The sequence below is a fragment of the Myxocyprinus asiaticus genome, chromosome 9 (genome assembly GCF_019703515.2).
Source record: "Myxocyprinus asiaticus isolate MX2 ecotype Aquarium Trade chromosome 9, UBuf_Myxa_2, whole genome shotgun sequence".
NCBI lineage: Eukaryota > Metazoa > Chordata > Actinopteri > Cypriniformes > Catostomidae > Myxocyprinus > Myxocyprinus asiaticus.
In genome coordinates this window covers 49,040,447-49,065,465 of record NC_059352.1, presented here as the reverse complement: position 1 = coordinate 49,065,465, position 25,019 = coordinate 49,040,447, and the positions used below count along the sequence as shown (strand labels likewise).

At 35.7% G+C, this 25,019-nt stretch overlaps 1 protein-coding gene across 1 annotated transcript in view; it reads left to right on the top strand.

Moving 5' to 3' along the window:
* LOC127445891 (receptor-type tyrosine-protein phosphatase F-like) overlaps positions 1–25,019 on the top strand; it is a 346,333-nt gene that overhangs the window by 194,656 nt on the left and 126,658 nt on the right. Inside the window, exons 5-7 of the mRNA XM_051706359.1 lie at positions 7,819–8,007; positions 13,434–13,451; positions 18,955–19,065. Coding sequence (XP_051562319.1) covers positions 7,819–8,007; positions 13,434–13,451; positions 18,955–19,065 — 318 coding nt within the window. The remainder of the gene's footprint in view (positions 1–7,818; positions 8,008–13,433; positions 13,452–18,954; positions 19,066–25,019) is intronic.

Here is a 25,019-nt window from a genome sequence, read left to right as displayed (position 1 = left end):
AACTTTTAGCAGCCACGCATATTTGGAAACACGGAAAATGTGCAATTAGATAATCTATAGCGCTGTAAATTTAACATGCTCAGCTCATTAGCCTCGTTAGTGGGTTTTGAGTATGTGTACAGAGAACAGAGCTGTGTGCATACTGTAAGTGCAGACCATTTATTTAACTGTGCTGAAATAAGGTCCAGTAACGGTTTGTAATTGCACTGTGCCGTGTTGAAATGCTACTGGAACAGTTATTCACCGTGCTCAGAACCATTTGGCCTGATGGTGGAAAAGCGGCTAAAAATTTGAATCCCATCCCTTTTTGTCAGACTACGCAGCATGTGTAGAGCCCAGAGGAACAGGTCAGGTGTGTTGACTGAAGCATAATGAAGTGGTCCATTGAGGACATGTGTCGTAGTGACCTGTCCACCCGAATCTGATGTGTGTGTGCAGGGAGATGGCACTCCTCACTGGGGAGTTTTGTTCTGTGAGTGTTACTGTGATGAGGTGTTTGGCTCAATACCTCAGACATTTCTGAAGGAGAACATAACAGAGAATCACATTCACCTATGACACAGACAGACAGACAGAGGACAGATCTTTATGGGGTTTTGTGTAAGTCTCATGCTGCCGGACTCTGCTGAATTTAAAGACATGAGAGAAGGTGACATGAGCCCCTGAGGGTATTGTCTAATGTTTCTTGTGATTTCTTGGACTAAATGCTGCACAGACTGTGTACCCAAAGCAGGCTGAAATGGCAAACAATCATACCATGATGGGTAGTAATTTAGAAAGGTTTCCAGTGGGCTGTTAACTGAAAGATTATAGGTTCAAATCCTGCAATGAGAGAACTATCACCATTGTGCCCTTAAGGGCCATTAAGGAATATTCCAGGTTCAATACAAGTTAAGCTCAATCGACAGCATTTGTGGCATAATACTGATTTCCACAAACATAAAATTAGACTTGCCTTCCTTTTAAACAACTGGGTTTACAATGGAAGTGAATGGGGTCAATCTGTAAACATTAAAATACTCACTGTTTCAAAAGTATAGCAACAAGACGTAAACAATATGTGTGTTAACATGATTTTAGTGTGATAAAATCACGTAGTTACCTTTTTTGTGTAAAGTTATAGCCAATTGCGTGCCATGACGATGCAATGTCAACAAATCCAAAAACAACTGTAAATGACAATTTAAACCAATTTACAGCTCAAATAATACATGAGTTTTAACAGAAGAATTGATGTAAGTGCTTTTATAAAATTATAAGCTTCACATTTCTGCCTTTAAACCCTTCAAAAATGTTACAATTTAAAACAATTATTTGTAGTCATCGACATAATGTCACAAATGCTGCCAGTTGATCTTGACTTGTAGGTGTCAACATGATTTTAGCGTGATGAAATTATCTGTGTAAAGTTTTATTCAATATTACAACTTTGTTGTCATTACGACGTAACAATTTTATCACTGATTTTATCACACCGAAATCATGTTAGCACGTATATTGTTTACATCTTGTGACTACACTTTTAAAACAGTGTATTTTTAAATGTTCATGGACAGGCCCCATTTACTTCTATTTTAAGAGCCCTACTGTAATTATAAAAGAATCTGTTTTATTTTTTATTATAAACCAGTGACTATTTTATTTTTATTTGTTTATTTATTTGTGGTAATCCACATTATGCCTCAGATGCTGTTGATTAAGCTTAACTTAACTATATTTCATTAAATGTGTGAAATTGAAGAAATTGTGACAAATATAGTACTACTATATGGTCAATTTTAATATTTAATGTAATAATAATAATAAGAATAATAAAACCTATATTTAAGTAGTATCTCTCCATCAAAAGTGCTGTTGTACTGAATAAAACTCCAGTGTTGTAGTTTGGATTGTGCTGTGAAGATCTGCATAGAAGCACTTTGTGTAATAAATATAATGCTAAACATAATAATTAAATAGTAATTGTTCTGTTTTCATTTGATTGATGTTTTATTAATTCATTAGATTAGACAGTTTTTTGATGATAACATTTAATCAAACTTTAAAACACTGAATTTTGGAAAAATATAATTTGATTTATAATAAGATTTCCCAAATAATTGTATGGCTGTTGTATGGCTATGGGTTTTCTTAGCTTAAAGTGTTTCTTGCAACTGGCAGCAGATCTTTAATTATGTTGTGAAGACAAAAATATGCTTTCTGCAGTGACATTCATGAACCCTAATGGTCCCACTTTATATTAGGCAACCCTCTACAGGCACGTTGTAGAATTAATCGGCATTGGCTAGTAAATTTTTGTTTTTACTCGCCAGACTTTTGACAGCATGTAAACATAATGCAACTGAAAACTAAAAAAAAGATATTAAGAAAACAGAGAAGGGGGCATCATCATATATAATCATATATATATATATATATATATATATATATATATATATATATATATATATATATATATATATATATAATGTTCGTTTTCATATATATGATTTCACCCAATATAGTATGCAAGATTGTGCATTTTATTTTCATATTTCTCTTTTGATCCTTTTAATCACATTTTAGCTTGTGTACAAATTTCACATTCAATCAGTTTATATTAATTTTGTAATAATGATACAAGCTGTTGTCACTGTTTGAACATTAGGTTGGAACCTAATGAAAATAAAATTAATAGTTATATTATAAAAAGGTTAATTTACATTCCACTATATCAAAAGTACTATGCAAAAAAAAAAAAAAAAAAAAACATTTTTCCAAACCCTTGCATAGATTAGTTAAAGATTTGTATTTGTTAAATTCTTTCGGATTTACAGTGTCTTCTGATGTTAAAATATTTCACAGTGTATGATTATGCCTTTTAAATATTGATGTATTTAAACATTTATTACACTTACTACATTACTACATTTTGTAACATGTTTGTTTAAATGCACTTGTGCGATTTACATTGTTTACATAGATATGTACAGTATAACAAGCGCTAAATTGGTACTGTCTCTTTAAGAGAATGGCTGCTCCACGAGCAAGTGTTTACGGTTGAATAAGCGTAGTGCACAACACATTAACGAGAGAGAAGTTGCATGGTGGTTTTTCCCTTGTCCATGCAATGTATGATTAGAAATAATGTTTCTTTTTGTCTATTTGATTACCAACTGACTGTAAATAACAGAAAGGAATTTAAAAGAGATATGAAGAGATATAGGGTGCCTGGGTCTCGTATTTGGACACAAAATACACGGAACGAAGCAAAAGGAAACTTTTACTTGCATAATGTGTATCGACTTACATGTACAAATATTTCTTCTACAAGTTCTCAAATTCAAATCTACAACCTCTTGAGTTTTGCAACACTTTTACCTTCTAACAGACATCCCACAGGTGCGTTACCGGTCTGGTAGCCATGCTTTAAAATGGAGAATGATGTGAAAACAGTCTGGGGAACAGTTTAACTGAAGTCAGAGTTAACGTTCTTAAATGCAATGTCAGTGGCATTTCGCAGCTGAACTAAAGCGATGGTGACAGCGTGATTAGGACAGATCCGGAGCCACTGCAGCCAAATAAGGTCAATTTCCTTCAGGGCGCGTGCTCATGAGACACAACAAGATGAGGCTGAATCCAGCTTTTTAAATCGCCAGCTTCTTATTCAGTAAAAGGATTGTGGTGCTCAAGTTTTTCTTCGCCACTACACAACTTAATCTCTGGCGAGTAAAATCAGAATATTTACTCGCCAGTGGCTAACAAAATACATATTTTAGATGCATAGCGCGAAATTTGGTTGATATATGAGTGATTTACTCGCTATGAAGAGGGCTGTTAGGTGTCTTTAACTACTATGTACTAACATTAAAATACATACATTACAGTGTACAATACATTTGCTGCCACTGAGTTTGAGGTATGGGTAGGATTAGGGTTTAGGGCAAGGGTTAGGTTAACAGTTTAACTACAGATGTAATTAAATGCAGGTACTTTAAATGTAAGTACAATTCAACAACATGTATGTACATAATACGTACATTGTAGCAAAAGTACATAGTAGTTATAAGACATCTAATATAAAGTGGGGCCGTTCTAACTATAAATGCAATAGTCTGTACTGTAGAGTGTATTATTACACTGTAAACTTGTAGTAAATATTCATTTAAGATGATTTTATCCTAATCAACTTACATTACACTTACTGTACAGTACATGGACAATCTCCCTGAAGCATTTTGCCTTGCTCAAGGGCACAACAGTGATGCATCATGGATTGCTCCTGGTGGGAATCAGACCAGCAATCTACTGGTTAACAGCCCTGCCAAATTCAAATGTTATTGCTCAGAGGTTGCTCTCTTTTTTTTTTTTTTTTTTTGGATTTTCTCCCCAATTTGGAATGCCCAATTCCCAATGCGCTCTAGGTCCTCATGGTGGTGTAGTGACTCGCCTCAATCCGGGTGGCGAAGGACGAATCTCAGTTGCCTCTGCGTCTGAGACAGTCAATCCGCGCATCTTATCACGTGACTTGTTGAGCGTGTTACCGCGGAGACGTAGCACGTGTGGAGGTTCACGCTATTCTCCGCAGCATACACGCACAACTCACCACACGCCCCACTGAGAGCGAGAACCACATTATAGCGACTATGAGGAGGTTAAGCCAATGTGACTATACCCACCCTAGCAACCAGGCCAATTGGTTGCTTAGGAAGCCTGACTGGAGTCACTCAGCATGCCTTGGATTCGAACTTGCGACTCCAGGTGTGGTAGTCAGCGTCTTTACTTGCTGAGCTACCCAGGCCCCCCAGAGGTTGCTCTTTAATAACGGAGACTTTCTTCCTAGCAAGTCTCCATTTAATCGCACTGCTGTCTTGGAGAAACAATTGAGATGATTTGAGGTGATTTTTCTTCCTACGGGTAAGCTTTAACCACAACACCACACCACAGAACAATAGTAAACAATATTATCCCTCTGAAACCCTCCTTTCCCTCTGGCTGTGACCTGGAAAGCAAGATTGCTTCAAAACCCTAAGGTGTATCTCACTGCTGCTTCTAGTGTCAGTTTAGTCCCACTGGGGTCTATTACTAAATCAGCGTGACACACAAAGACCTCCAGTACATCTTTGTGACCCCGCTGTGACCTTACCTAGTCCTTCCTACAATGTTCTTTCTTAGCAGAAAACAAACACAGTAACAAAGGCAGCTCTTCTAGTGGGACGGGGTGTTCCTCAGGTGCTCATTCTCACACATCGTGAGAGAGCAAGACAGACAGTGTACCCTCCAGGGAGTCTCCCTCGGCTCATTTGGCATTATTCTCTTGTTGCAGGGCTCAGGCTAAGCTCTTTATGAAGGCTTTCCCAACTTCTCCTGCTTTCGTCTTTCAGATTAACTCTCCAGTTCTGGTGTAGCATAATAGAACCGAACTGTGAGAAAACGAAACTTTAGTGCTGCAGTGATACCGTAATGTAACCACAGAGGAGTCAGGTTTCGTCATTGTGTTTGCAAAGGAAAGCCCATTAAAAACTTTTAACTTTTCACTGCCCAAATGGAATGTTGTTGTGCTGCATGAATTGATTAAAAAATCATACTGCGGGGGCCTGGGTAGCTCAGCGAGTAAAGATGCTGACTACCACCCCTGGAGTTCACATGTTTGAATCCCAGGGCGTGCTGAGTGACTCCAGCCAGGTCTCCTAAGCAACCAAATTGGCCCGGTTGCTAGGGAGGATAGAGTCACATGGGGTAACCTCCTCGTGGTCGCTATAATGTGGTTCGTCCTCGGTGGGGTGTGTGGTGAGTTGTGCGTGGAAGCCGCGGTGGATGGCGTGAAGCCTCCACACGCGCTATGTCTCCGCAGTAACACGCTCAACAAGCCAAGTGATAAGATGCGCAGATTGACCGTCTCAGATGCGGAAGCAACTGAGATTCGTCCTCCGCCACCCAGATTGAGGCGAGTCACTACACCACCACGTGGACCTAGAGCGCATTGGGAATTGGGCATTCCAAATTGGGGCGAAAAAGGGAAGGAAAAAAAATCATACTATGATTACGATTTAAACATTGCTGCTTCGTTTTCAAATCTAAATGAAAACAGGAAATTAGAAACAGCAGCTTCCTTGTTGAACAGGCTATAGGGCAAGTTACGGGCTGTTCACACGTGCGTCTAGGCCATGTAAACACGCACTAGATGGACATCTTTGATCGTTGTGCCACAACTCACTTTTTTCAGTGCACCGCGCAGGACCGTTGCATTTTTTTTATTTTTTTTATTACACAAATTAAATGCTGAATCATTTAAAAATCAAAGCATCCTGAAGAAGTCCTATAATCCGTAGTGTTCGTTGCCTCAGAATTACTCATTTTCCATTGATTAAGAATAGGCCTACAATGTTGCAGGCAGTGACAGAGTGTGATTTTATGTGATTTTATCATTTGAAGATTTATGTAGGCCTATTGTGCTATTTAGGCTTATGTGCACTTTATTCCCCACTATCTGAGATTGTGTTTGACGCATCCATAGCAATAAATGCTTTTTATTCCCAAGTCCCGACTCCCGACAAATAACACAATAACCGTTCGTGAACTCTCACAGTTAACCAAATATTACAAAAGGTTACCGTGCACATATTTAGGGTATTAAGGCAGCTTTCGCTTTTACTGGTGTTTTTACTGTATGAAAACAGATTTCAACTTTTTTTCCTTTTTGTTATTTTAAGGTCAAGTTAAATCTGACTTTTTACATTTTACCATGCGGCCATAATTTATTTTTGGTATTTTCCAAAAGCCTTTTATTTATAGATTTTTTTTTTAGCCTATTCCTAAACCCAGAGTTTCAATATTAAACTGTGAAAACAGATGATAAAAATACAAAGTATTGCATGTTTAAAAATATGGTAATCGAAAAATGAGTGAAATGATTTATATAAAGGTTTTTTTTTTATTTTATTTTATTTTTTTTTATTACGACTGTCCCACAGTAGTGATGTCATTTCCACTACACCAAACAATTTTGCCCCTAGTATTTATTTATTTATTTATTTATTTCAAAATTTTGTGTAAATGTTATTCAGGTCAACTAAAGTGTCAGTTAAGAGCATGCTTTAGATAAAGTTATGTTTGAAGAAAACTTAAGGTAAACAACACTTTTGAGCAGAAAATTGTTTGGGGCGTCATTTTCAATCAAGCCAAATAATGCAAATATATATTATATGAGATGTGCTGGAAATGACACTGTGGTGGAAGTTTCATGACTATACATGCAGAAGACTTAATGCAATGGCAAACTGATGTGTGTAATCCAAATTAGAGAGCCTCCCTTTAATAAAATCAGATTGCATTTTAGACGCATTTGTCCAATGACCATTGTCATCTGATTACCAATACAGCCAGAAAGAGAGAGAGCTCTTTCAAAAGACATGCAAACATAAAATTCTACCTTTGGATTTTAGGACTGCTGGTTCTTAATTTAGTAATCCTTGCATTAGACTTCCTGTACTCTCCTGAAACTTTGGGTCAGGCAGAGTCATGTGTTTTGTGAGGTGTTGCTGTAGCCGGGAGGAAATCACCCCTCTCACCCTCATATATCCATGACCAGAAACACCATGGGTGGATTAGTCACGGCTCGGCCGGCTCGTATTTACATTAGCAGTGGATTTCACACCATGATCTCTACTCCACCTCTTTGTCTTACAGTCAAGCATGTTCAGCTGCTAGAGGTCAGTCGCCCTGGGGTGGTCCAGCATACAAACATTTGTAAGAGCTGGGGTATAGAAAAAATGACTGCGCAGCCGTGTGTATGTGCGTGCTGAATCCTAATGCTTTATTCTTGTGTGTTTTTTCCAGAGGATCAGATTCCTCACGGGTTCCCGACCATAGACATGGGCCCACAGCTGAAGGTGGTGGAACGGACACGCACGGCCACAATGCTTTGCGCCGCCAGCGGGAACCCTGACCCAGAGATCTCCTGGTTCAAAGACTTCCTGCCTGTTGACATAAATAGCAGCAATGGCAGAATCAAGCAACTCCGCTCAGGTAAAGAAACAGTAAACATACAATATGCCATTATGACTAAGCTTTAATAATAAAACTATTAAGGGGACCCTCATTTTATTCAAAGATGATAACTGCATACATTAAAGCAGGAGGTATATTCAAAAAGTGAAATGTTTCTAACCTTGTGTTTTTACTTTTACCGCAACAATAAGACAATTGAGCACAACAATGACTGCCTCATTTCCAGGAATGTTTTTATTATTTACTATTTTAAACAATTTTTCAATTAAAGTGTTCTAAGCCTTGAACCAGACCAACCATTTCTGAAATTAATCACAACATTACAAGATTTGATTTGAAGCAGAAAATTATCTGGAAATTGAAAAAAGAAGAAATGTACAATACTGTATACTTAAATATTCCACGTTCAGTACAAGTTAAGTTCAATCAACAGCATTTGTGGCATAATGTTGATTACCACAAAAATGTATTTCAACTTGTCTCTCCTTTTCTTTAAAAATTAGAATTGAATAATTAAATTGAATTAATCGCAATTAATCACATATATTAATATTTGCTGAGAAAGCCCCTCAAATAACAATCATTCAATATATAATGATGAAATAATTATAAATGCATACATTTTAAATATATTAAAGAGAAGGAGGGACGAGTTAAAAATAAATTTTGTGGTAATCAACATTATACCACAAATGCTGTCGATTGAGCTTAACTTCTATTAAACCCGGAATATTCCTTTAACTTCTTTTATGAGGGAAAGAGTAACTAATATTATGAGGCACTGCTCGTGATGTAATGTTGTTACTGATGACAAATCAGAAAAGATTAATATCAACCTTTTATTTAAACTATATAAGTCACTCATTTTAAGTACAAAATTCCATATATCTGAAGTTTATAGCAAAATATTTAGTGGTCGCTGCAGAGCTGTATTGCTGCAATCCCTGTTTGCAGGAAGTTTAAATCGAAGAATTGCACAAAAACACTAGTGGCTTCTCCAGAACAATTTATCAACATTTAACCACCTTTAAGCTAATGGTTGATATGTTTCGAAAGGTTTAAACATTATTGCTAACAATTAATTTCTCAATGAATGAATATATATATATATACTGTATTTTTTTTTTATTATTATTATTATTATTACTTTTCGAAACCTGCTATTGTGCTCTCTAGCAGCTGAATGGCAATGTTTACATTGGTTTACTGGACCAACGCTTGACAACCCATGTGCCCTAAAGAAGAATAAAAGGTGTCTTGAATCACAGAAAATAATCCAAGGCACACGGCCTGTAGATGACAAGAAAGAGAGCAAGTGACAGTCGTATTTCCAAATGGTCTCCTCTTTAATTTCATGTTCTAAATGAAACACACAAAATATGAGCACAGAATGGCTCACAGTTATTATTCATAACCCTCCAGTTAGGACACACAAACATTATTAACAAGTCAGCACAGTGATTTGTTTTGATTAGATTCGTCGGCCCTTGTCAACAATCATTTCCAGCATCAATCATCAAACGGTTTTGTATTTGAGTCAGATAAATCCCACTCGGTTAATCCATCTCGCGGCTACCAGACAATCACATAATTTATTTGTTCTGATATAGTCCAATAATTGATCCTGAGTTTAGCTTTCCTCTCTAACCATTAGCATGAAAGACTTTTTTCAGTAATGAATGCTAATGAAACAATTTTTCAATTCATGACCTTTACAGAAACTTCTATAAACAAATAGGAAAAACACTCATAATTCAATACCTGCCGCTTCAAAGCGGAGCCTTAATCTCTCTGAAACATGTCATTGTGTACGAGTAATTACCATCAGCCTTGCCAGACCGTGCAACTCTACCCCGGACATCAATCAACAGTTTGTTTACAATGCAGGCTTGATGATAAGCGGGCAGGGGGGAGAAAACTACAGGCAGAATCTGATAAGGAGAGATGGGAGAGCAAGGATTAGAATAGAGTGTAATGCTGCTCTACTCAGTGTAAACACTTACAGGTTAACCAGCGACAATACTATATGCCTATCAGTAGTCAAGCCACCGGTCAGAGGAGCAAGCCAATGGCCCTCTGCAATCTCACATGATCTCTTACGCCAGAGGATATTATCCAGTGTCACACATTATTTAAAGATGTCTGTCAGTAACTGGGAGTTTAAGTTATCAAGACAGGTTTCATTGATTTAACAAGTCAGTAATAAGTAGAGCTTGTTAAGGCAATATCTATATTATTATTGCTCATTTGAACAAACCCCTAACCTTAAGCAAGTTGCACTCTGTTCAATTTGTATGGTCCTTTACAATTGTTGCTTGTCTGACTACAAAATATGTAAACCCAGTGAGATCTTGTGTAACAGACATGGCACACTGGTCCCAGTTATCCCGATTGACAGCGTTGACTTGGTGTTTTATATCATTTGGCCATTGTAGGAGCAGTATTAAACTTCGGCGCATAACTCTTCCCCCAGCATTTGTGCTATGGACATGAATGATAGCTCAAATTGTGCCACTTGTTGAGGAATTGATCTAAGTGATCTGGCTTCCGATTTTCGCCTGGTGTACGGTAAAACGTACTTACATTTAAGAAGGAACCCGAGCCATTTCTAGAGACCACAATATTATAAAGACATGGAGGTGGATCTTTTTAACATAGGTCAGTAAGCAGCTACCCAGAACACCCTAGCAACCACCTAGCAATCACTTAAAATGCCCTTGCAACCCTATAGCAACATGCAAAAACCACTCAGAACAGCTAAGCAACCAACCACAACACACAACATGATATTTCTTTTCCCAACATACTGTAGAGTTACCATAGATATCCATACATAGATGCTGTATTAGCAGCTGTTCTTATGGGCCTGAGGTATGTCAATGTGTCCGCTATATTGGAGAGTTCAAGAGCCGTTCGTCAACACTTAAAATGGAACTGACAGTTGTGGTCAGCAACAGTCTGTAATCTTTTCCAGCCAAATTTCACAAGATTTGATTTGCCTAGATTATATAAAAGATTTTATTGGTAAAACGCTCTGATAAATAATATTGATCATCAAAGCACTACCAGATGCTTTAAGGTTTTAATAAAAGCAGTGGTATTAGTAATCATTAATGCAGCAGGATGGATAAGTCATAACCATAAATGTATCTAGCTACAAAAACCCATCTATAATATATATATTTGTTCAAATCATACATTTGTTATTAATTCTTATAGTACCAATCATTCACATACATATTTTAGCCTATTTTTAATATTAACGCATTTCAATTTCATAACAAAATTCCATCAAATTGATTGGATTTGTTTTTGTTTAAGATTACTCAATTCAGTTTGATTACATTTTGTTATGAAATTTAAATGTGTAAATCTTAAAATTATTATTTGCACTGAGATAATAAATAATTGCAGTGCCATTTAAAGTCTAGACTTTACTTGTACTTCTTTCAATCTATGTACAAATGTTTTGTAGCAAACTCCAAATAAAGTTCTCTACAAATGAATATATCATGACCAGCATATTGATGATTAGCACCCGGGCAGTCAATTTATTATATGATTTCCACACAAAAGCAGTTTGTTCAGCACCCTGAGGGATCTCCTCATTTGACTTACATTCAAACAGATGACGGCGCTGTTGACGTAAGTCAACCAGCCAGATGTGGTATCCACGTATGGATATCTATGACTATGTTACTGCAGGGACAATCCACCCTTTTACTCTAGCTAAGCTTTCAGGCAGAGGTGATTTATAATGATTGGTGAGTAGATCTTTTTGAAGGGAGATACTGTATGTCTGTTTGATTTCTTCTCAGTAAAAGTAATGGATGCACAGCTTAGCTGATATTTAAAGTCTTAAGCACAGCCATGATTGATTGCGACTGTCTGTCCACTTCTGACAAATGGAGAGCTCTTACCATGAACTGCTCCTTAAATTGGAAAAAGTAACATATAATAAAGTTTTCTCCCTCTAGCCATAGTGAAGATATAGTAAAGTCTTACTATTCTTCATTATGCTTGTGTTACACTGCAGGCTAACCCTAAAGTCCCTAACCCCTTCACCAGAACGTTTGCGATGAGCACGCTCTGTTGGACATCCTGGGCTTTTTGAGGGTCCCAGTGTACATCAGGCTCTCTTTAAACTGCTGATGGCTTTGAGTCACAATCCACACAGTTTACAGGAGCTTCCTTGTGTCTCTAACCCCCCCTCCCAATTATATACACCTGTTTTCACATGCTGGAGCAGTTGGTTTATAATCCAGATTAAAATGAATCTGCATCATAGCCAACAAACTCCATAATATATGAACATAAACCTTCTGTCTAACTGGAGAATTTTCCAAAGAAAAACAAGTTATTTTTCTTGCAAAAGTAATACGGACTAAGGGTCAGTCAATGCAATGCATTTTGAGATTAAAATAAGATAGTAACTAATCAAACTGTTATAACTGAAAGTTCCAAAGTTTTCTTCTACGATGCATCAGACAACAGTAAATATTTAGTACAGCTGTGGTCGAATCCAAAGGCCAGAGTTGTGCTGCAGGTAGAGTGTGCTTCTCTATAAAAATAGCAGAAGACAGTGAGAGGAAATAGTTACTGACTCAAACACCGAGGGCTGTTTCAAGAATGAGTCATCCCAAGGCCTGCAACATATTTGACGCAAGTACATGAACTCAGAAACTACACAATTTCACATTTTCATGTTCCAAAATGTGTTAAAACGCAATTTATATAATGCAACAAAAGTAACATGTTGCACTTTCAACGTTACCACAAGGGGTGCTATTGTGGTCTTCTTCTACAGTTCGTCATTCTACTGTCATGGCGGAGCAACAGTTTGACGACAGTCTTGTTTTGGACGTTTTTAACTCTGTCATAACTCTAAGGCCACTTCCACACTAATCCGTTTAAGACTTAAACCTCAGTTTTCAGATTCCTAATGCCATAGTTTTCAAAATGTTTGTTTTCGGTGGAAGATAATGCCGTTTTAATGTGGATGTGAGGCATAAACATACTTTCAAATGAAAACGTCTTTGGCCGTTGCATCGTACCTTGCTGGATTTTTAGCGTCTCATGCCCGCCACATTTTTATGATGCAATTATTTGACCGCAAGAGTATGCACATGCTTGCATTTGTGTTCACACACTTGCTTAAAGTATGTTTGTGGCCTAAAGCAGCAAATATCATTTAAAAAAAAAATTCTTCTGTGAAATAAAACATACTTAGATTCTTAAAGTCCTATAGCAGTAACCGAAGAGCCAAACTTATTTTTCAAATTTGAATTGGGAAGATGTACATGCCACTTCTTAATAAATAAAAACAAATCTCTGTTCTCTCTCTCTCTCTCTCTCTCTCTCTCTCTCTCTCTCTCTCTCTCTGTCACTTTCCTCTGCACTAACAGTTCTCTTTAATCTTATTTGCATTCATATTACCTCACCAGGTGGTACACCAATCAGAGGTAAGAATGCTGAAAACAGAAAATATCCAAATGCGTCATCTCTATATTCTTCTTTCACTTCAAAGTGTCCCCCCATCACCCTGTTTCCCACCTTCTCTCTCATTATGGGTGTTTGTCTTCCTCCTTGTCTTCAATCCGGCCTCTTCTCTGTGCATGAACCTCTGCTCGTCTGTCTCACTAATGGACATCTTATTAAGGTCGTCATGGGTGAATCTCACAAAACCTAACAAGAACATGTCTGGGTGATATTTCATACCAGGGGAAAAAATCATAATAAAAAAAAATAAAGAAAATGAAACTTATTTTTAGGACCATTAGGATTTTTTAAATTGTGACATTATTGTCATGACAATTACATTTTCCTCCCAAATTCTCATTACCATAATGCAATAATAATAATAATTTAGATTGCTGTAATGTGAACTTATTCTTTTACCCTAATTTTTATATTTATACATTATATGGGTGTTTCTGCAACTTCGGACACTTTTAGCACTGTGGATTTTTAGAAAATAAAGTCTAATTAAAACATGTATGTACATGCATCACAAGAGATTCAGTCTCTGGCAGTTTAATTGCCAGAATTCTATTTAGAGTTTAATCGAATTCTGTGGTGGAAATGACGGTGATGGAAATTAATTTTTTAACGTTTTTGAAATAAAATGGCAAGACTCCTTTGTCTTGCTGAGGCTAATTTCATTGCTAACATTTCATGTATCCAAAATACACACAAATTCATGAAACTTTCGTAAATATATGAGTAAATTCGGAGTAATTTGCGCATAAAATGGATATTTCCAAAACTTTTTTTTTTAAACGAATGAATGTTGTGCATTCACATCGTAACATTTTGATTTAGTAAGCACAATAGCGTGTGATACAGTTATAGTAACAGTGATATACTTGCAACTGGAAGAATCTTCAGAGAAAATTAAAGAATGCCTGAAGAAGATCTTGGACCGAAGCGCTGTATGATATTACAGATTTTCATGCTATACGACAGTGTGCAGGCTTTTGTATTTTTTCCCCGTTGTATTGTGTACGCACCTGCCCGCGATCTGTTTTTTTATGGATTTAACAGCATAAGCATTGACCATATGTTAGCAAATGAACGTGATTTGCCGATGCCTACAGAATTATAAAACCTGAATTATAGAGCTTATTTAAAAAAAAAAACAACAACAACAAAAAAAAAAACTATCCAACCAGTTGCAGTAGAGGGCATTCATTTTTTCGACACAAATCAAGCACTTCTGCTGGAACACCGATGAGCAGAGTTAGGGAAAAAAATTATACTTTGAAAAAATTAATTAAAGCAGTAATGAAACTTTTTTTTAGATAAGTATAGGCTATGGTTTTTTTTTTCATTTTAACATAATTTGGCAAACATTACTGCATAATTGGAAATGACGCCCAATAAAAACACTCTGCTCACAAGTGATATTTAACTTTATTTTTCTTTGTTTTCTTTACAAAATTAAAATAGTTAAATATATGTTTATTTCACTCTTTGTTTAGATTGTCATAATGTTTATTTATTTATTTGTGGATTTTCATAGTTTAATATTGAAAGTCTGGGACTGACACAAGGCTAAAACAGTGAAATATATGCAAAAAGGCGTATGAAAAGTAACAAAATGATAAATAATGAATTTTAAATAAAAAATGAAGGCCTGGTAAAAGTTTCCAATTCAGTTTTAATGTGACCTTCAGATAGCAGATGTAAAACAGTCAAAATCTGTTAATTTTAACAAAAATTAGCCTCTGGGTCATGGAAGTACACAAGTTAAAGAAACACCCATGTACTGGTAGTGTTAGTATTTGTTTCACTGCCTTTATGCTGATTTATTTTATTTTTTATTTTTAAATTGTTATAGGAACTTTTTTTATTACCGTATTTCATATATATATATATATATTTGCAGACCAGAGCGGCCAGTGAGGGGGATAGAAAAGCTTGCCGTTGACATGGCAGCTGGCATATGGTCAGATGTAAAAAAGAAATGAGGTACTTTACTGTAACTTTGACCTGATCTCCCCATATCTCTTCAGAGAGAATGTCAGGGCGAGCTGCCATCACTCTACTTTAAACTGGAAAGAGAAGAGAGATAGAAAGTGAGAAAAGACAGTGAGAGGGCAGACCAGGCATCTTTCAACATCAGTCTCATATCTAGAGCTTCAGATAATAAGAAATAATAGAAAAAATCCTGCTTTCCTGATGATTGAAGGAAAAGAAACACTAGCTCTGTTGTCAAACCCTAGTGAGCTGCCTACCTAGGCAGCCTTTTAGGGTTTGGAACAGATCTAATATGTGTTTGCAAGTTTGTGTGTGTGTATTAGGTGTTTTTAAAGAATAATATTCTGTCTAATCTACTCGTGGAGCGAGGTTAATGCTCAGTTTATAATGAGGTCTCATGCACTCACAGTCTTTCAATGTTTCAATTTTTAATGCACACATGTAAACCCATCCCATAATGCATTTCAGGAATATTTCTGAAATACACTTTGACAACATTTTGATTTCTCTCAATGTGCTTCCATCATTCACAGATTGCATGATGTATGTTACATCACGCAAGTGAACAGCACCGCCATACTAAATAACTAAACAATCCAATGATTTCTGTCTTTGTCAATATGAAATGTGTACAATATTTTTAGTGTTATGTTATGTATGTTCTAATATATCAAAGATGGATATTCCAGAATGCTGAAGCCAGGTAAGTGGTACCATGAGATGGTCTTTTTGAAAAAAGACTGGAAAGGAACTCACGATATACTGTATGAATAGCGTCCACTGAGAGCGTTGTTTATTTGCACACACTGTTTGCATTGTTTGCCATGCAATTTACTCAAGTAATTATGTAAATAAGGTGCAATGATCATTTGATCATCATTTGATGAGTCACTGCTGCTATGATCAATAGAAAATGTACACAAAAATCCAATTTGAATTAAATAGGGCTATGTTAATTGTCAGACAAAAAGCCTTGACTTTTGTGAATAAGGTGCATTCTCATTTGCATGGAGGCATGTTTGTGCTGAAAACTGCCTGCTGCAGCACTAAACCAGCACATATTGCACTTGCGGCAGGCAAATAGCACTGCATTTTGTGACCGATGCATTGGTAACACTTTCTATGAAGCCCATATTTAAAATGCATTGTAAAGGCATTATAATGCATTAGTAATGTCTCATAGTACACCTTATAATATGTCATAACTTCACAGTTATAATGCATTATAATACTAGCAACAACCAATTTTATCTGCAGAGGTTATAACGTAGTATTATATATATTTGTAATATATAATAGGTATGCTTTAAGTAAAGTGAGAAAAGCAATGTCTTTTTTTAAACATCCATAAGATATTTTTAAGTGGTTATAAGACATTATAAGTCATGCTGGAAGTTATATACAGTACATTACATATGCACAAAATACAAAATAACACACATTCCATGTAAATTTTTAAATATTATGAAAAACACTTGTAAAGTTACAGGGTTAAAATAGATGTGTATATAAAAATATGTATGTTGATCACACTTGTAATGTATGTTAAAAGTTTATGTTATGGCTGTTTATAAAAAGATTGTTTTTTGTATTAATAATTTTCATAAAGCAGGCAAAGATCACTTATAATATGATCATGTCATAAAGCCTTGAATGTTTACATTTTACAGCACTTATACCATTAACTGTATTAACTTTGCGTTAAAATTGGATGTTGTAATGCATTACAATCTAAAGTATATCTATGATTAGAGGAAATCTTATAATGTGTTATAATTGTAGTTATAATTATTTATGAGAAGTTCTAACTTATTATAAGGTGTATTATGAGACAGTATAATGCATGTATAATGCCTTTACAATGCATTATAAATATGGGCTTCATAGAAATCCCATGTTACTGATGCATTCTATCGTATATTTACAAAACGTCATTCACATAGAAAGGATTCATGTTTGCGCTGAAATGACTTGAAGGAACATTCTGGGTTCAATTCAATCTAAGCTCAATCGACAGCATTTGTGACATAATGTTGATTACCAAAAAAATTTGTTTTGACTCATCCCTCCTTTTCTTTAAAAAAAAAAAAAAGAAGCAAAAATCGAGGTTTCAGTGAGGCACTTACAATGGAAGTGAATGGGGCCAATCCGTAAATGTTAAAAAACTCACTGTTTCAAAAGTATAGACACAAGACACAAACGACATGTGTGTTAACATGATTTTAGTAAGATAAAATCGCTTACTAACCTTTTCTGTCTAAAGTTATAGCCAAATTTACAACTTCATTGCCATGACTATGTAATATCAACAAACGCTAAAACGACTGTAAAAATTACAATTTAAACAACTTTACAGCTCAAATTACACATGAGTTTTAACAGTAGAATTAATGCAAGTTTAAGCTTCACATTTCTGTCTTTAAACCCTGCAAAAATTGGCCCCATTCACTTCCATTGCCTCACTGGAACCCAGAACCCAGAAAAGCAGGGGCAAGTCAAAATCAATTTATGTGGTAATTAATATTATGCCACAAATGCTGTCAATTGAGCTTAACTCATATTAAACCTGGAATATTCCTTTCATTTATACCACAGCACTAAACCAGCGCAAGTTAGTGCAGTCAAGTTGGATATGTAATAAGATGCAGATTTTTGCATTATAATACCACATCCTAATCATTTGCATAGAAAGGTGGCATGTTTATGTTGAAAAGATTGACTAAACCAGCACATATTGTGCCTGATCAAGTTTTATATGCTGCATATTAAGATGTTAATGTATGCTAAAGTGGCACAACAGTTTAGGGATGCAACGGAGAAAGTCTTCAACCTCAAGACGCAGTAGTCTGAGATGAGATGCATTTATCTTGAAGAGCAGTCATCATATCGTTTGCAGATATCAACAGCCTGTTCGTTTTAGTCCACCTGGATCACTTATTGTCTGCAGATGAGCTCGTCAATGGATGTGTGGAGGCTGTATTGACATAATTGCGGTGGTGGTATTATGTCTTGAGCTAGACAGATCCATTCTCTGAGAACACGGCTTTGTCTTGGCTAGTAGGAATCTGAGCTTATACACAGTGACCGTTATAGCCTACAGGTCTCTTACTTACCACAATGAATAAATAACTCTGTTTGCTTTCCATTACTGCCGATGGTTTATTGGATTATGGATTGAAAGATGTTTCTCATTTCTTTCTGTATTTAGAAAGGCAGGAAAGGTCATTCACCTGCCATTTATTAGTCAATGAAGTGTGTTTGTGTGGTTTAGCTGTTTTAGGTTTGTTAAACACAAACAAGATTTTTTTGTCCCTCGGGCATCACTGTAGATCTTGTTTTGACCAGCACTCGTGTCTGGGCACGACTTGTGTCTGATCTCATTGCAGCATGACCCCATTTAATGTGGTGGTGTTTACGATTCTTTGGTTGTTTGACTGTGAAAGAGTGTTTTTGCCTGGTTTGTGATTATGTGTGATGTGTTTACAGGGGCGCTGCAGATCGAGAACAGTGAGGAATCGGACCAGGGAAAGTATGAGTGTGTGGCGGTGAACAGTGCAGGAACGCGGTACTCGGCGCCAGCCAACCTCTACGTCAGAGGTAAGATCTGCCGCCATCACTGGAGGTCATAATGAACCAAATCCAAAACACCTCCACTCCCAACTATATCTGCTCTCCATACAGGCTGTACCAGAACAGGACGTGTCACTCAGAAACTTAATATATTTTTCTTTTTTCATCCATTTGTCTGAATAGACACCTGGCTGGATCCACAGTGGAAAATTGTGCCTTTATTTTACAGTTTCATGTTTTAAAAGCCTTTTAAGGGGAACTTAACGGTGGTGACTCGGTTGTCGTTATTGGGTTATATATGTCATATACTGTATATGGAAAAGCACTGTGGACTTTTAGAAAGTAAAGTCTTGTTAAAAAAAAATTCACATTCAACTTCTGAAATGTGTCTGCTAGCAATGTCAAATAGCGTATGTTCATACATCACAGGACATTTATGTCATTTTTGTTATTTTTTTCTGAACATCAACAAAATTCCCACCACAGTGTCATTTCCAGAACATTTCAGATTCTGTATTGTGTTTAATTGAATTCTGTGGTGGAAATGATGCTGATGGAAACAGTTTTTGAAAGAAAATGGTCGACTCCTTTGCTCTGCTAAAGCTAGTTTCTTAGCTAACATTTTAGGTATTCTAAATATACACAATTAAATCATATTTTCACACTTTTTGCATAATTTGGCAAAATGACGCTCAAAAATATTCTGCTCACAAGTGATATTTTGATTTTTTCTTTGTTTTCTTCAAACATCACTTGTCTCATATTTCATGCTCTTCACTGGCACTTTTGTTCACTTGGTTAACAAGTACACTAAGTTTTGAAAAAAACTGTATTAGGGGACAAAATTGTTTTTGTGAAAAATTGATAGAAAGTCAATTATTTTGATGCACAAATGTACATTTCTATAAATATTAAAATGGTTTATATTTATGATCATAGTTTTACACATTTTATAATGGATTTTCATTGTTTAATATTGAAAGTCTGGGTCTGGAACAAGACTAAAATAGTCAAATCTATACATAAAAGGGATTTGAAAAGTAGCATAAGTAAATGATGAAGGCCTGGTAAAAACTTTCTATATTAGTTTTAATGTGACAAAGAGAAATTAGTTGAAATATTTTTTATATTAAAGGGGTCATGAAGTGCTATTTTTTATAATTTTATTATCTTCCCTGAGGTCCAATGAGAATGTTATAAATGTTTGTTTTTTTTTTGCACCAAAACAGTCACAATTTAGTAACATATGATCATTTTCCACCCTGGTTTTGGCCTAAGCTCCTCCTTAAAACTTCAACATAAACACACACTGTTGGCTAACATCATGAAGTCCCTTGAATTCAGCAAACTCAATCAGAGAATAAACAGCGCCCTCGACATTATAAAAAAGAATGACAGGTGTTACACATAACGCACATCCAACACATTGCATCTGAATATATTAAACTGTTCATCTCAATCACAACTGATAACACTCAGCACCATAAAACATTCATGACATTTGAAATATTCATGAATGAAACGGTTTACTTACGTTTTTGATCAGGTCCAAGTGTTTTTTTAACTGCCCCAATCTTCAATAACAGTTCATTTGCAAAGCTTGAATCCTATTATGACTGTTCACAAGCAATCAGGTGTATAAAGTAATGAATTACAAATACTCACGTTACTGTAACTAAGTCGTTTTTCCCAGAAATTTTACTTTTTTTAAGTAGTTTAAAAATTGTATACTTTCAGTTGAGTACTTTTAATACGCTATTTTCCCTCTGTCTGTGTTCGCTTACTTCCCTGTTCTGATTTTATTTTTATCCATCAACTTGATTGGCTACGAGAATCTCGTGACTCCCGTCAAATAAAAACATGCATCGAAAGTTTGAATGGCAGCTGTAGATCGTGCGCCAACTGTTATAGATGTGGACTATGCCTCAAACAGCAGTTCATCATCTGAAAGGGCTTTTCACAGTGAAAAATGCCAATTGCTTGACTGTGTCATGTGAGTTTAACTTGCTCAAGCCAGATATCAGCATTAATTCTGCCTCTAATTTGAAGAAACATATCGAGGTAAATTTCATATTTCTGTTTATTAAATTCTATGTATCTGTAATGTAGCATGTAATTTAGCTGAGATTATTGGGTTGCTGTGAGAGATTAAGGCAATGTTATAAATAGGGCTGGGTGATAAAAACGATCTTGATGTTTATTGAAAAAAAAAAGATATGTCCTCGATATTGATGATAAACTTGAGTAATTTTCTATGCCTATGTTCTACATCTGGAACAGGGGTGTTCATTACATCTATTGCGATAGCAGGACCACCACTGGTTGGTTGATCTAGATAAAATATAAAAGATTGACTTTTTATTTCCTGGCGTCTGTAGCTGTGCGCTGTTTGACTGACAGGCGGCTTATGTTTGTGTGCTGCGCTTTACATGCGCGTGTGTTCCGAGAGCGCTATTGTGCCTAAACTATCAAATACACTTTATAATTCCACCAATGCCGGTCTTGGTGAGGCATTAATGTAACGCTGTCGGTTATGTCTAAAGTGAACATAAACAGTGGGACAAAAGTATTTGTATCAAAATGTCGGACTTGTGTAACTGAATAGAGCACTGTCTAGTATGTCATTAAAAGGCTATTAATCAAAAATACCCTCACTACATTTGGCTGACTAACTTTAGTAGCTTTAAAAGTATTAATTTTATATAATAAAACAGTGACATTTTTAATATTAATATATATATATATATATATATTTAATAATATTGTTAGTTGTTTAATAATATTGATCCCTGATGTAGAGAGTGTGTTAATTTGTTTAATAAATTTCCAGGAAAGTAGAGATGATCAAATAATTTATAATTATGCTTAGCCTTTATCAAGTTTTTTTCTAATGCCTAATTAAAAAAAGTATCAACCTTTGTAGAGCAATACTTCAGGCAGAATAGTCCCATCATTCACAAATACACTTCAGAAAATTGTGCATCATGCGTTAGAATGAGAACACAACTATTTCTGGGCTGAAAAGATACAAAAATTAAATAAATGTGGAACATTGTATCTCATGTGGCCCCCCATGTGCTACTTAAAAGAATAGTTCACCCAAAAATGTTAATTATCTCATCATTTACTCACCCTCATGCTATCCCAGATGTGTATGACTTTCTTGCTTCAGCAGAACACAAATTAAGATTTTTAGAAGAATATTTCAGCTCTGTAGGTCCAGACAATGCAAGTGAATGGGTGCAAAAATGTTCCAAAAAGCACATAAAGGCAGCACAAAAGTAACCCATATGACTCCAGTGGTTAAATCCATGTCTTCAGAAGTGATATGATAGATGTGGGTGAGAAACAGTTCATATTTAAATCCATATTTGCTAGAAATTCTTCTCTCTGCCCAGTAGGTGGCGATATACACAAAGAATGTGAATCACCAAAAACACAAGAACAAGAATGAAAGTGAAAGTTAAAGTGGAGATTAACTGAGCAGGGAGGAGAATTTATAGTAAAAATGGACTTAAATATTGTTACACATATAGTTGAGATATTCTTCTAAAAAATCTTCTTTTGTGTTCTGCTGAAGAAAGAATGTCATACACATCTGGGATGGCATGAGGGTGAGTAAATGATGAGAGACGTTTCATTTTTGGTGAATTATTCCGATGTGGACCCTGTACCAAACAACTTTTCCCACCCCTGCTTTACCTCCCCTATTGTGCAGGAGATGACATGTCAAGTGACCTTTCAAGTTAGCTTTTTTAGCATTTATTTATTTATTTATTTTATTTTTTTATTTTTTTTGCATTCCTTGCATTGTTTTGAACATGTTTGATGTGCAACAATAACTCTCTCTGTTGGCATTAAGGGCATTTTAGACCCTACACATAAATTGATTTTAATGTCATTGTTTCATCCATTGATACATGACAGCGGTCAAAGAGTCTGTGTAGTTCATGTTTGTATACAAAATAATTCAAAATAGTCCAGATGGGTCCCTTTTGGTATTCAAAATTAGTTAGCCACACAAGGCCTGCTCTATTGACCTGCGCACCAGTGGGCGGGGCCAAGGGTGTGATGAACAGACAGATTTCAAATCGAGACGTTTCAGCAGGGTGCCAACTATAAATGTTCATTGTAGACTGGGGAGGAAGTTTTGAGTTCTGAAATTGACGGTATGTTTTTATAGTACAGTTGCCTTATATGTCTAAATATCAAGGAAAATTGGATTCTCCATTTCATGACCCCTTTAACACCTGGGTACATAATACAGTTCAGTGTGTGCAAATACAGCAGATGAGTGCTGAAATTGAATTAACATTTATTTTACACCATATTTAGCCTACTCAAAGTTCACAATTTTTTTTTAATCAATTTATCAATATCAGTAAACTTTGGAACTGATAGCTAATCAGCCAAAGAGACACGGTTATCAGCTGATGCTGAAATATCGGCCAATATGATAAACTACAATATTAAAACTACTGCATGTCTTTGTTGTTAAATTATAAATTAATATTTAACACCAAAACACTATTTAAAAAAACTTCCAGACTCAAAATTTACATTAAAAATTATCATAAAAACATAATTTATGACTGTTTTGGTGGGAGAAACCTTGACCAACATTATAAGTGGACTTCAGGGGAAAAAATAAAATGCTACAAACGTGTATTTTTGGTTTAAATGACTATGAGTCCTTAAAAATAGGAACATTTTAACAAATTAGATATAATTCCGTCTGAATCTGACTCTCTGAGAATGAAAATTGGAAATGATGGAAGTGTTGTCAGTGTTTTAAGGAAAGGCCATGTTGAGTCTTGCAGGCAGGGTTGGAGAAACCCGTAGTGAAGGAGAGCTGTGGAAATTCCCCCATTAATGTTCGGATCTGTTACAGCTGACTCAGAGACCACTGTACTCCTGTTTCAAAGGAAAACCAGACCACTACTCTTTTATTTAACATCTACCTCAGACTGGTGTTCAAAGACTCCTCAACTCCTGGCCTTAAAAGATCTCTGAATGTAGAAAGGTGTTGGTAAATTGTCTTTTGATTTAAAGGAAACATATGGAGTCAAAAGCTCAGATACTCTCTTGACAACCTGAAATCAGTTGTGTATGTGAATCTATAGATATGAAGACCTGTGTTTTTTTTTTTTTTTTTTTGTGTGTGTGTGTGTGTGTTTTCTGTGAAGTTTGTGTGTGTGCATGAATGTGTTTGTTCCATATAAAATCAGAGGAAATGAGACTAGACGCATATCTTTGTCCATAAATTATCTTGTCCTTCTTTCTCAAGCCTTCGACCAATCAGAGATTCTCAGTGAGAAACTCAAATAAATGATGCATCGTAAAGATCATATCATCTGTATTCTCTCTGAAGCCCTTTGATCTTTACACAGACCACACACACACTCTCTCTCTCTTTTTGATGAATGACATTTAATATGTATGTATATGTTTCTGTCTTTTCTTCCTGCTTTATCTGTGTGTTTGAGAGAGAGAGAGAGAGAGAGAGAGAGAGAGAGAGAATGTTGTTAGGCCATGAATCTTTCACCGGTTGTGTCACACTTTTATTGCTTTTCAATCCAAGATTTAGAATTGATGTGTCTTCACATTTAAAGTAAACTGTCTTTTAAAGTTAACTGTGTGTGTGTGTGTGTGTGTGTGCGTGTGTGTGTGTGTGTTTGCACTGTGTTATTCTATAACTATTTAGTAGGGCTGGGCGATTTAGCTAATATATATATTAGAGGTCGGCAGTATTCAAAATTATATAGATTCAAAATCTTTAATGCAAGTAGTAAAATCAAGTTAAAATAATCAAGAAATGAAATTTAATCACTGTATTTATATGCACCAATTAAACAATGCATAGTAATAAAAATGAATATTTTTACTACAACACTTTAAAGCATGTAAAATTCTACGCAGGTGCGTTCAATCTGCATTTTGAATCGAATCAAACTTCGCAACTCTGTATCTGTCTTGCCGCT